At 51.3% G+C, this 12,936-nt stretch overlaps 1 protein-coding gene across 1 annotated transcript in view; it reads right to left on the reverse strand.

Annotated features, from left to right (window-relative positions):
• The window catches only part of LOC110334568 (keratin, type II cuticular Hb1-like), a 6,024-nt gene extending 2,421 nt beyond the window's left edge, over nt 1-3,603 (reverse strand). The window contains exons 1-5 of the mRNA XM_021216293.1: nt 3,241-3,603; nt 1,717-1,925; nt 577-637; nt 354-449; nt 23-187 (exon numbers count right to left, since the gene is read on the reverse strand). Of these exons, the coding sequence (XP_021071952.1) occupies nt 23-187; nt 354-449; nt 577-637; nt 1,717-1,925; nt 3,241-3,603 (894 nt within the window). The remainder of the gene's footprint in view (nt 1-22; nt 188-353; nt 450-576; nt 638-1,716; nt 1,926-3,240) is intronic.
• Nucleotides 3,604-12,936: the final 9,333 nt, after the last annotated feature.

Consider the following 12,936-nt stretch of genomic DNA (forward strand, 5'->3'; position numbering starts at 1 on the left):
GACAGATGTCCTGACCTCTCACCTTGGTGCGGTACCAGGACTCGGCCTCAGCGCGGCTGCGGCTGGCAATGTCATCATACTGAGCCTTGATCTCAGCCACAACGCAGTCCATGTTCAGGTCCCGGCTGTTGTCCATCTTGACGATGACGGACGTGTCTGAGATGTGGGCGTGGAGGATGCGGGTCTCCTGCAGGAGGAAGGAGACAGCAGTCAAAAGCCTCTTGAATGCTCAGTCTAACCCCACACACCTCTGCCAACCTCTCAGACCTCCTGTGGTCCACACAGGACTTCACAGTCACGGAATGACTGTCTATAGACTATTGGTTGGACTTCCACCTGGCTGCTGCCCTCACCTCCTCATACAGTCGCCTCAGGAAGTCGATCTCCTGGGTCAGCGCCTCTGCGTTGGCCTCCAGGTCTGACTTGCGCAGGTAGGCACAGTCCACATCCTGTTGGGTTTTGCAGAGAGACATGACGCTAGCTCTCCCTTGGGCTGGAGGCATCTGGCCACTGAGTGGCAGGCCAGAGGGGACAGGGTGGGGTGGAACTGGGCAAGGAGTAGCTTCAATCACTCACCTTCTTTAGAGCCACAAACTCATTCTCTGCTGTGGCCCGGAGTGCAACTTCTTCTTCATACCTGAGACAAGAGGTAAGGGAGGCCTTATTCAAACAGCCATGAAGCCAGCCCACAGAGCAGCCTGAAATATAGGCCTTTTTATAGGATCTTAGCGGGGTCATACTCCCTGCCCAGGCAGGCCTGTGAGCACACTGGGTCTTTGCAGTAGAGATAGGATAGTGGCATTTGAAAGCTGTGCATTTGTACATTCAAACACAAACACATATGTTTGTATGTATGCATGCATGTGAACATGTATGCATGTATGTCATTATACATGTGTGTACATGTGCATGTATATGAACATGAATGTATGAGTGTGTATATGAACATGCATTTGTGTGTGGACATACCTGTGTCTGCATATGCATGTATATGAACATGTATGTGTCTATGGACACATATGTGAGTATATACACACATATACGTGAACATGCATGTATGAGTGTATGTCTAATGTTCAGGAGACTGAGTGGCTGTTTTTTCTCATCCTTCTCTCTGACCCCTTGGTCAGCACCTTGTCTATTATCTGTTCTTGGACTGAACCAAGGGACCAGTCTGAGGGGAGGCCTGCTCAGGGACAGGGGTAGGTGCCAGGGGCTGTAGCAGGACATGCCACTGAAGAAGGCTGGTTGGTCCCTTTGAGGAACAGAAGCATCCTGAGGCCTGGTGCCCATCCTTCGTGGCTGTGTCACATGGAACTGTCTCCATACATGGCCATGTCATGCTTGCCTCCCAGCAGACTCAACTCCCCAAGGGCAGGGACCATGCACACTGCTGGCTGGATTGGTAGGATCCTGCTGTGTCTATGGGGTGTGTGTGGCAGTGTTGGAGGAGAGTAGAGGAGGGAACCCTACAAGCAACATCCAGGGGCTTAAGGGTTAGTTCTGGAGACTAGGAAAGTTGGGTGGAGAAGGGGAGGCAGACGGAGAGAACCCTGTAAAGGACAGACACTCTGTGCCTGAAGGAAGACAGGGAGAGGGCTCCTTGATTGATAAGGCAGGGGTGGGCTTCCTGACCTAGGCACATAGAGACCCCAAGCACAAGCCAGCTCTTCTGTACCCAGGGAGCTCCTGTCAAGACTCCCCAGTGTCCCTCACCTCTTCTTGTAGCCCTCCATGGACTCCTGCGCATGGTTGAGCTCGGCAGCCAGCCTGCCACTGTCGGCCTCCACACACTCAGCCTCCCGCCTCAGGGTCTCGATGTAGCCCTCGAACAGAGGCTCCATGTTGCTCTCACAGCACTTGCGGTTCTGGTAGAACTGCCACTTGGTCTCCAGCAGCTTGTTCTGCTGCTCCAGGAAGCGCACCTGCCATGCAGAGTTAAAGTCTGAGAACAGACTCTTGCAGAATCAGAGGGCAGATGTGTGTGTGTGTGTGTGTGTGTGTGTGTGTGTGTCATGTCCTCCCTTGCTAACATGTCTTCTCCACAGCCACACTGGGGCTGAAGGCAGGTGCCAACCTGGAATTCTTTCCTGAGAGCTAACTTCAGTCAATTCACCCGGTGTCGCTGGACGCGCTTAACCCAGTCCAAACTCTGCCTCTTCTTAGTCTGTGACTTTGGATAAAGCTCCCAGCCTTCCACAGTCTGGGGTGGCTAAAGCATCTGTTAGTAAGGTGCAGAGAGGCATTCTATTTCAAGAAGCTAGCACAGCCAGGGCAGCTGTGAAGGTCAGCCTGTGAATGGACCGGTGAGCCTGTTTAGGAAGGCTGACTGTGACTGCAAACTCTGGAAAGTGAACAAGTGTGTGCAAATTACTGAATCCCTGTGACAACAGTGCAATTAGAATAATGAGCACCTGGCATCCAAGTGCAGGGATGCCTTGTTCCTGAGCTCAAGAGCAGGATTGAAGGTTGGGGCACATGGCTGACTGCAGGGAGAGACCGTTGATTGGCAGGGGCTGTATCTCACCACCATTATTACAGACTATCGGGGCCCAAGCTGCATGTTGACCTTGTCTCCCCACCACCAGGTTGGTCCACTCCCTGGATTCCCATGCCTGTGTGTAATGACCTTTCCATGTACTTAGTAAGTTCGACCTTGTGCTACCTTTAGTGTCTCATGTGTGCCAGCTCTGGACAGCACTCCTCAGCGCTCCAGCTGCTCTCTCCTTGGGGCTTGTATTCAAGCCTCAGTTGCATGTGGATGCCTGAGCAGCTGCAGGCTTGAGTCCATTCTGGCTCTGCAAACAGCCCTGTGGACCCGGGCTGTGGTTATAGCGAAGGCCGGCTTGCTGAGCTCTAATACAGTAGCTCGCACAGAGCACACTGGCCGCAGTGGTTACATGGGATTCAAAAGGCTGTGTGAGATAAACCCCCAGGCAGTCTCCACAGTTGACCTTGACTTGGTTAGGACACCCTGCTTCCTACACAAGCTTCTACGTGGTCCCACGCATTGGAGAGGCGGGGCCTGGGCTCTGTAGGTCCTGCTCTGAGTTCTGAGGGTGCCTTCAGGTTTTTTCCTCCTGCACCAGACTAAAAAATACCGCTTCCTGTTCGTTTCTGTCTGTGCTCCTTTGGCCTTGGAGGTTCTATGGGTATGCCTTCATTCTGATTCCCCGCTCAGTGCCTGGCCTTGGCTGTGACATGCTATGCTCCGGGAAAGGGCTGGCCCAGGACACCCACCTTGTCGATGAAGGCTGCGAACCTGCTGTTGAGGCACTTGATCTGCTCCTTCTCCTCATGCTTCACACACTGAGCATTGGGGTCGATCTCCAGGTTGAGGGGCGTGAGCAGGCTCTCATTGACAGAAACTGTGGTGATGCAGGGCGGGCTGGGCCCGCAGACGCCTCCAGATCGGTACCCGAAGCTGCGTCCACAGGAGCCAGAGCGGAAGGCCCCACAGACGCTGTGGCTGCCGAAGCCCCCTGAGAGTCCGCGGTAGCAGGAGATGCCCCTGTAGGGAGCTGCAGAGATGCAGCAGCGGCCCGGCCGCGGGCCACAGGCTGAGGCGCAGCTGAAGTTTCCAGTTCGAAAGCCACAGGTCATGGTGGAGGAGAGGACACGCGGGAAGAGGAGAGAAGTTGACAGTGTTTGGAGCTGAGGCCGTTTGTCCCCTGGGTCATTGAAGGCCCTTTTATATGCCAGCAATTGCTGGCGTATACAAGGGGCCAAGAAGAGACAATAGCTGCATTTTATTGGCTTGGCAGCGCCTGGCCTCTTAAGCTCCAGCTCCTAGTGTGGCTGTGTCAACAATCTTTGGCTACAGGCCTGTTTCATCTTCAAAGTCCTTTACAAGCTTGCCCTGGTCTCTGCCCCTCCCTTGGTCGCTGATAGAGAAGGGCAAGGGAATCTTTTGGAGTATGCTCTCTGAACCCGTTTCTGAAAGGTTCACACCTGGGCTATGAGCCTGGATATCTGGCCTGGCTTTGGGCAGAGTGGCTGGTCTGTCCCTTCCTGTGAGGGAGTATGTCCCTACCTCCTTCTTCTGGTCTCTCCCTATCTAAAAGGCAGGGGGATGAGGTCCTGTCTTTATTGTTAAGGTCAACCTTTCCCAGGCCCTTCTTTCCCAGAGCCTGTCCAGGATGGGGTGAGAGAGAGAACAGTGGCTGGGGCGTAAAGAATCTGCAGTAGAAGCAGGGCTTGGCCTCTGTGTTCTGGGTCTTCCCAGTGCAGGGAGAGAAGCTGGCATGTGGGAGAGGGCATGCTGGAATACTCAGCATAGACTCAAGGTCAGCGGGTCTCGACCTCTCTAAAGCTGTGGCCCTTCCTAAAGCTGTGGCCCTTCCATACCACTCCTCACATTGCGTTGACCCCCCCAACCATAAAATCATTTCATTGTTACTTCATAACTGTAATTTTGCTATGGTTATGGATTGTAAAGTAAATATCTGATATAAGAGCCTAAAGGGCTCACAGCCCACGGTTAAGATGTCCCTCAATAGTGGAATGGATACAGAAACTGTGGTACATTTACACAATGGAGTACTACTCAGCTATTAAAAACAATGAATTTATGAAATTCTTGGGCAAATGGATGTATCTGGAGGATATCATCCTTAGTGAGGTAACCCAATCACAAAAGAAGTCACTAGATATGNACTCACTGATAANCNGATATTAGCCCAGAAACTTAGAATACCCGAGATACATTTTGCAAAACACAAGAAAACCAAGAAGGATGACCATCGTGTGGATACTTCATTCCTCCTTAGAAGAAGGAACAAAATACCCATGAAAGGATATAGATACAGAGACAAAATTTAGAGCTTAGATGAAAGGATGGACTATCCAGAGACTACCCCATCCGGGGAATCCATCCCATCGTCAGCCACCAAACCCAGATACTAATGCACATGCCAGCAAGATTCTNCTGAAGGGACCCTGATATAGTGGCCTCTTGTGAGGCTATGCCAGTGCCTGGCAAACACAGAAGTGGATGCTCACAGTCAGCTATTGGATGGAACACAGGACCACCAATGGAGGAGCTAGAGAAAGTACTCAAGGAGCTGAAGGGGGCTGCAACCATGTAGGTGGAACAACAATATGAACTAACCAGTACCCCCTGAGCTCATGTCTCTAGCTGCATATGTAGCAGAAGATGGCCTAATCGGCCATCATTGGGAAGAGAGGCACCTTGGTCTTGCAAACTTTATATGACCCAGCACAGGGGAAGGCCAGGGCCAAGTAGTGGGAGTGGGTGGGTAGGGGAGCAGGGGCGGGGGGTGGGGTATAGGGAACTTTTCAGGATAGCATTTGAAATNTAAATAAAGAAAATAATAAAAAAAGGACTGCTGTTCTAGAGGCAGATTTGCCTTAAGTTCTCAGAGGTCATGGCTGGTAGGATCTGGACCAGGGCTTGAGAACAAGCTCTCCAGACTCCAGGAGCGGAGCTGAAGGTGGGTTTGAGAAGGACGGGGAGGGGCAGAATTAGAAGAGCCCAGACGCTATAGTCATCATCATTCCTCATTCCTCATTCCTCATTCTCATTCCTCATCATCCAGGAGAAGCTCACTGAGGGTCACTTTGGCTGCCACCACAGCCACAACGCTGCTCCCTGGGGATTCAGCCAAGACCTGGGGTTTTAGAGAAGGGTGGTGTAGAAAGAGCTTATAGAAACCAGGTTTTGACCAGTGGATGTTGGAGAAGTTGCAATCGAGAGGAATCTTTTTCAATGACCAGGCTTTGCAACAGGGGCTCTGACAAGGTAAATTCAGTGACTGACTTGGTGTGCCTGCAGCCACTGGGAAACAGGAAATAGACTGTGTGGGCTCACAGGGTCCCGAATGGGGTATATTCCTCCCCTCGGAGGACTTGCTGAATGGGATAAGGCTGTCCTTAAAGCCATGCTTTCTAAATTTGGCCTTAGCCTTAACTTCAGGTCACGTGATGGCTCATCTGGGAGGATTCCCCAACCTGGATGTCTGAGCTCATAAACCCTCCCAGGCGCATGTCTCTGGATGGCCTCTGAGGATGACGGCTTTAATGGAACCATTTCCTGAGTAAGCTTCAGCATGAGCTAAAAATAGCCCTCTGAACATCCCACCAGCACCTCGCCTTTTGCCCTCCCCTTCTTGGGGTGTGTGGGGTGTGGGCCAGGCACATCCCACAGGGAGCTTTGGAATGAAGAGGAGACTCTCTGCTGTGGAGACCTGTCAGGAAGCTGGACCACGCCTGCCAGGGGTCCAGAGGAAAGGTCTCTTCTGGGCCCCACACTCAGGTTCCCACGGTTTTGAGGTCAAGGCATGGGTGGTGGGATAGGGGCTTCTGGTGTGAGAGAACCACTATGGGTTTCACCTTGAGGCTCGGGGCAGGTGAGGTTTCTGCAGTTGTTAGAGGGAGGGAGGGGCTGACTGCTTCTTCATGCTAAACCTTTACAGAATCACTATTGTCAGAAACTCAAGAAAAGACCCCGATCTTTCCCCGCCCCCTGCTCAGTAGGAGAGCCTCAGGATTGGCTGGATCAGTGGTCACATGGAACTGGGTGCTTGAAGTGCTGAGGGGTATAAGGTGGTGAGTCGTTCTTCCTTGACACCGTGTAATAACACCACTGTTCTCTGGCTAGCTCATCTGTCCAAGTCCTGGGGCTGGAATCAGGTGGGATTTTTCTCTGAGAGACTCTGTGTAGATACATACACCTCCTCAGCTTGAGGAGCCACGGTGGTGCTCATTCTTGTCTAGCTTTGTGTCGTAGACTCAGTATTCGAGGGATCATTTGCAACCGAAGATTTCTCAGAAGCTCCTCGCAGGGTCCAGGCTGCTCTGATCTCTTATGTGTAAAGCTGGAATGACAGCCATCGCATACTTTGCTGTCACAGGAGTAAATGGTCCCAGCCTATGCCATGGGATGGGCCACCCCATCCCAACTCCATGCCTAAAGCATGACTGGGTCATGGTTGCAGGCGGCCAGCAAGGTCATGCAGACGGAAGGTGTCATGGGCCAGTAAGATGCCAAAGTACCACACCTTGGGTCAGCAGAAACAGCCATGGCTTTATGAGGCGACTATCGCTACCTCAAAAAGCCCAAATTAGAGTTCACACGTGTAAGTGCCAAAGAACAAAGACACTGGAACAAGGGAACCTTGAAAACAGACAGGGACAGGAAACTATCAAGGGCTGTAGATCACTCTCCTTCACCAAGGCCGACTCTGCCCATCAGGTTCCAGCTGTGATTGGTTCTGGCCTTGACCAAGGCCTTATAAATGCCTGCGCTCTGTGCCTGCCCTGGGCTGTTCCTGGATGCCTGGGTCCCCATTGACTGACCTGTCTCAGCTGCCTGTCCCTGCTGCTGGATGCCTGGGTCCCCATTGACTGACCTGTCCCAGCTGCCTGTCCCTGCTGCTGAATGCCTGGGTCCCCATTGACTGACCTGTCCCAGCTGCCTGACCCACCTGTTGGCCCTGCTCAAGGCCTCTGAGTCCTGCCTGTTGTTCTGGGCCAGTGGCTATCTCCTTGTGTTTTTCTAGCTGAAATCTGCCTGAATGCCTGGCTTCTTACTCAGTGCGCTCTGGCTTAGCCATTTCTTACCTCCGTGTCTCCATGTCCACGGGCCTTTGCTTTTATTTTCTGTCCTTGCTTAATTGAATTTTGAGAAACACACTCATGGCAAACATTAGTCAGCAGGTTTCTGTACCCATCCTTTAGTTTCCTTAACACACATTGTTCGACGTGGGCCTGTGGGACCAAGGTCTTGCCTGATCCGGGGCCTACCTGTCTGGTGCCTGGCTGCTCGTAGAGTGATATTTCTTTGGGGGAAGCTGTTGCTGGGAAGTCAGAGAGTCTGGAAGTCATGAAATGCAGATACAAGGTCTGAATTGGATGTGATGTAAAAGGTCTGTAAAGGGTTTTTTCTTCAGCTGTAAAATGGTGTGGTGGCCTGCCTGGGCTCTATAATGAACTAGCCAGCCTGTGTATGTGAAGTACAGAGATGTGTCCTCCCCCCCCCCCAAAAAAAAAAGCTGGTTCAGGTCTTTATGACCTCTCTTCTTTCAACCTTGGCCTCTCCAGTTTGGCCTTCTGCTTGTAAACCCACAGTACAGGGAGGCCAGTAGGCCCTGCCACATATCTGACACCTGCACGTTGCCAAATTTCGACACCCCTTACAGGTCAAAGAGGAATCTACTGCAAGCCATTTGTCTTCCAGGAGCCGGCGGGGTCAATATTCAGATATGCCCCTGTTAAATGGTTACTGACAAAGCAGACCTTCAAGGCCAGTGTGGTAGCTGCACCTGTCTCAGCAGCTCAGAGGAGTAGGCACAGCAGCCTGAGGGTTGGAAGGATGGAAGAGCATTTCAGAAAAGCACAAGAATGCTGTAGGTGAGTGGCTATGTGGTGGAGCTTGCATGACATCACATCAAGAGCTGGACCCATGCCAATGACGAGACGCTCATTGGTAATCTGATGCTTTTCTTGTCAATGTCATAATACATCACAGGAAAGCCCAATGGGGAGAGATTTGTTTTGGTCACTGTCCAGAGGACACAGTCCACCGTGGGGGAAGGTGTGGTCCTGGAGCTGCTCATATCCATGGCAACAGGAGCTTGGGGCTCTGCTTGCTCCATCTCAGCCGTCCAGGTAGAACAGAGACCAGGATGGAAACAGACCGGGTTATATCCATAAACTCCACCCAGACTGTCCTACACAGGCCAGCTAGATCTCAGGCCCACTATGGTGTCACCACTAAATACCAGCCCGTGGGGGTCATTTCACACCAAACCACAGAACCCATTTTCAAGGGTATGCTGAAACATACTGGAATCTGTAGACAAGAAAAGAAACCAGGGCCTGGGGAGACAGCTCAGTGGGTTAAGAGTTTTGCTGTGCAAACATGAGGACCTGAGTTTGGAACTGTCAGCATCCATGTAAAGAGCTGTGCCTCCTGGCTTTGGGAGGTGATAACCATTCTGGGAGCTCACTGGCCAACCAGCCTAGATGGGTCAGCAATCTCCATAGTATGCTCCTCCCACGAAGCTATCCCCCACGGCGAGGCAGCCTTAAGGGCCCAGTCAGAGTTTACCATACCTTTTGGACTTCCTGTCTCCAAAATAACAAGTGCTGAAAACCTTGTTTTCGCTTATCCCTAACTAGCCTCACATTCTTTGTTGTAGTAACATCACCACATAATGTGGATTGGTACATCCAGCAAATCCATACATCCAGCAATCCCACTGTAGCGCTCTTACAAGGAGAAGGTCATTCTCAGTAACATTATTTTTAAAGAAGGAAGTTGGAAGTGAACTTAGCCACCATAGATTGGCCAGAGATGATAAATTCAGACACGGTGATAAATTCATGACACGGCAGAAGATGTGAAGGTAGAAGGTGACCAGAATGTAATGTGGCAAAGTTGATGCTGGTGTGAAAGGCAGGGAGGGAACTGGGGACCAGGGAGTGAGATGGGGACCAGAGTGGGAACTGGGAACCATGACAGAAACTGTAGACCAAGGCAAGAGCTGGGGACCAGGTCACAAGCTGGGGACCTGATGGCAGCTGGGGGTCACAGGAGGGAGCTGGAGGCCAGGGCAGGAGCTGGGGACCAGAGCAAGAACTGGGGACCAGGGTACAAACTAGGGACCAGGGTGAGAGCTCTCAGGGGGAAAGCTGGGAATCAGTGCAGGAACTGGGGGACCAGGGCAGGAGCTGGGGACCAGAGTGCTAACTGGGGACCAGAGTGGGAACTGGAGGCCAGACCATTTCCATGGATGCAATAAACATACTGCCCTGTTGCCACCACTTATGTTAACAGTGATGAAGGCATCCTATAGAGGGTTCCTCTGGGGGGCTGAGGAGACAGAGGAAGGAAGAAGGAAGGTGACATGGACAGCCTGAGGCAGAGGATGAGCAGAGCAGCCCACTTAGCTTTCTACCATGTCTAAAGAAAACCTGGCAACCAGGTGGGGAGGAGCCTAGGAGGCCAGTTATAGAGGCTGGGGGTCAGCCTGGAGTATTCCAGTAGAAGTTCAGCTTATAAAAGGATTGGGAGCAGCTAAGACTGTTATAGGCTGGAGGAGGGAAGCCTTAACTGTTTGGAGTTAAGTGTGTTCAGCATGGCTGCTGGCTTCTTGTTGCCCAGGCTGGTTCCCTGGAGGTCAACACATGCATGGATGTCACCGGGGGAGAAAAATGGCATAGGAAATTGATTGTGAGAAGCCGCTTCCCATGTTTCTCAATCTGGGAGGGCTTCTTGTAGGAAAAGGGCTTTCCCTGATGGTGTCTTTGGGAACTGACTCAGGGGATCTGGCTCCGGGTGAGGGAGCCCTCTAGTGGAAACATTGAGGGAATACCGTTCAGCCTTTTCAAAGGTCATTGGTGACTCACACAGCTTCCCTGCCCTCCTCTCTCCAAGGATACAACAAGCATGGCATGGGGATGAAGGTGGGCAAGGAAGGGTTGCAGTGTGGGTGTGGGTGTGACTGTGAGTGGGGTGTTGCGTCTGTTGAGTGGAGGTAACCGTGTAGCTAGGGAGCTCCTGGAGGCAGGGAAAGGGCCATGGAAGGGTTTTTGCCACCCGAAACAGCTCTCTCCTGTCCCTAATGTCCCTCCTGCCTCAGGAAGTGCCCAAAGCTCGGTCCCTATTTTCACTCCATCAGTTGTTTTTCACATCTTTAGGGTCATACCTTGGCCTTTCCTCTGTCCCTTAAGGGCCTCCTCTAGGTATCTCCAATGAGCCCCACCCCCACCTGCTTTCCTTGGGCCTTCACATGGTGGGTCTTGAGATCTCAGGTGCACATGGAACCCCTCTGGGTGCTGCTGGGCCAGCCAGTGTTTTCAGTAAACGGTGGGAACTGAGATTGTTCACTCTTCCTCTCTTGCAGTCTGAGCTGTTGGTTTTGTAAAAAGATAAAGAGGGGGAATTTGTTTGGTGGATGTGCAGTCAGGTGTGGGGGGGGAGCGGGTGCCTCCGAGGGCCCATGCTGAGGCTTCCCTTCTCCCTGAGGGACCAGCCACCAGTATAGTATAGAATACAGTTTATTCAGGGGATGGGGAGGGCAGTTGAGAGGGTAGTAAGACAGAGAAAGACAAAGACACACACACACACACACACAGAGAGAGAGAGAGAGAGAGAGAGAGAGAGAGAGAGAGAGAGAGAGAGAAAGTAGAGGCTGGCCATGAACATGTAGAGAGAGAAGGGGGAGGGGAATGGAGAGACAGGGGGAGCAGGAGGGAGAGGACAGAACTAGAACAAAAAGGCAAGAGAGGAGGGGCCCTACCTGGAGTCGGGCACACCTGGCTGTTGCCAGGTAACTGTGGGGCGGAGCCTGGACAAAATGCTAATGCAAGCAGTGGAAGTCTAGTTGGTTATTGCTCTGGATACAAGCCTCTGTGAATGCCTCCTGTTACAGGCTGAAGGTGAAATGTCCCCTACTACTGGTTTATGCTTTTGAACCCTTGGTCCAAAGCTGGTGGTACTGGGAGCTTTGGGAGGTGTGGCTAGCTGAAAAAAAAAAGGGGGAGTTCTTTGATGGTTATAGTCCCACCCTGGATCTGGTCCATTCTTTCTGCTTCCCATCACCTGTGACCTACTGCTGGCGTCAGCAACCAGAGACCAAGCCATTCAGCCACCAGGCTTTTCCCCACCATGATGCACACGGTATTCCTCAAGCCCTGAGTGGAACATCTCTTCCCATAATTCTATGAGGTGTTCTGTTCCAGGAGGTTGGCTAATACCAGGTCTGAGAGTTCAGAAGGGAGTAGTGCAGAATCATAAGCTGACTTTGGGTTCACCACAGAATCATCTGGAAGACCGACCCTAGGTGTTAAAACTGATGACTGGGGCTTTGTGGAGTCTGTACTCTTGTAGCCACTCTTAGAAGCATAACCCTATTCCAGAAATTAGAGGCAAAGTTTCAGCTGGAAGTGCCACTCAAACCCCTTCCTACTCCTCACACTAGCTACAGTTCATGCTGCCTCACTGCCTGCTCATAGCTCCCAAGGCTTTGTGGGGTGTGGCCCTGAAGTGAAAACTTCTGGTTTCTTTTGAAAGTCAGTTATGTCAAATGATGTTTTGCTGAGGCACACAGGTGAAAGGATATTTTGTTAAGGCAGACACTGGAAACAATGTTTCACAGACACAGGTGAAGCAGACACAGGGCAGACATGTGAAACAATATTTCACTGAAGCAGACACAGGTGAAAGGATGTTTTGCTACAGCAAACAAGTGAAAGGATGCTTGATGTTTAGAAGGAATATAAATATGACCCACAGACTGTGGAAGCTAGAGCATTGGTTTGCCTTGCTCTACCTCACTGTTCTTCCCTACAACACACAGGTATTGATTCACCTTACATTGCATTGCTGAGCCTAGCTTGTGGTGACTTCATAGAGAGAAACTTGTCAAAGCACTGCTCCTGATGTTCCTGTGGCTTCTTGCTGCATCCGTGGACTCAGACGGGTTGGCAAGCCTCGAAGTTTCTTCTGGATTAAACTGTTCTTGCTGATTTGTGTGTGGTGTCTTTGGAGTAGACTTGACTGCAGCTGCTGATTTGTGTGTGGTATATGCTACTGAACTGAGGACAAAGAAGATTGGAATCACCCCCCCCCCAGAGAACTATTTTAACAGGTCCACACCCCCCGTATCCCAATACCCTTTTTTTCCCACTACCTCTGGTGGGTGGTGGGCTAGAGGGGAGGGTGAACCCTTTTTAAAGTCAGTTGAGAAAAATGTATGTCACTGCTGGCTTCTTCTGCAGGACTTTCAGCCTGTACTGAATCTGGGGTGGAGCAGGGCTGTGCTGTGGAGGAGGCAGCTGAGAGGGCAACGGCCCCAGTGACTGCTTCTCAACTTTTTATTATTATTATTATTATTATTATTATTATTATTATTATTATTATTATTTTCTTTATTTACATTTCAAATGCTATCCCGAAAGTTTCCTATACCC

The sequence above is a fragment of the Mus pahari genome, chromosome 17 (genome assembly GCF_900095145.1).
Source record: "Mus pahari chromosome 17, PAHARI_EIJ_v1.1, whole genome shotgun sequence".
Classification (NCBI taxonomy): Eukaryota; Metazoa; Chordata; class Mammalia; order Rodentia; family Muridae; genus Mus; species Mus pahari.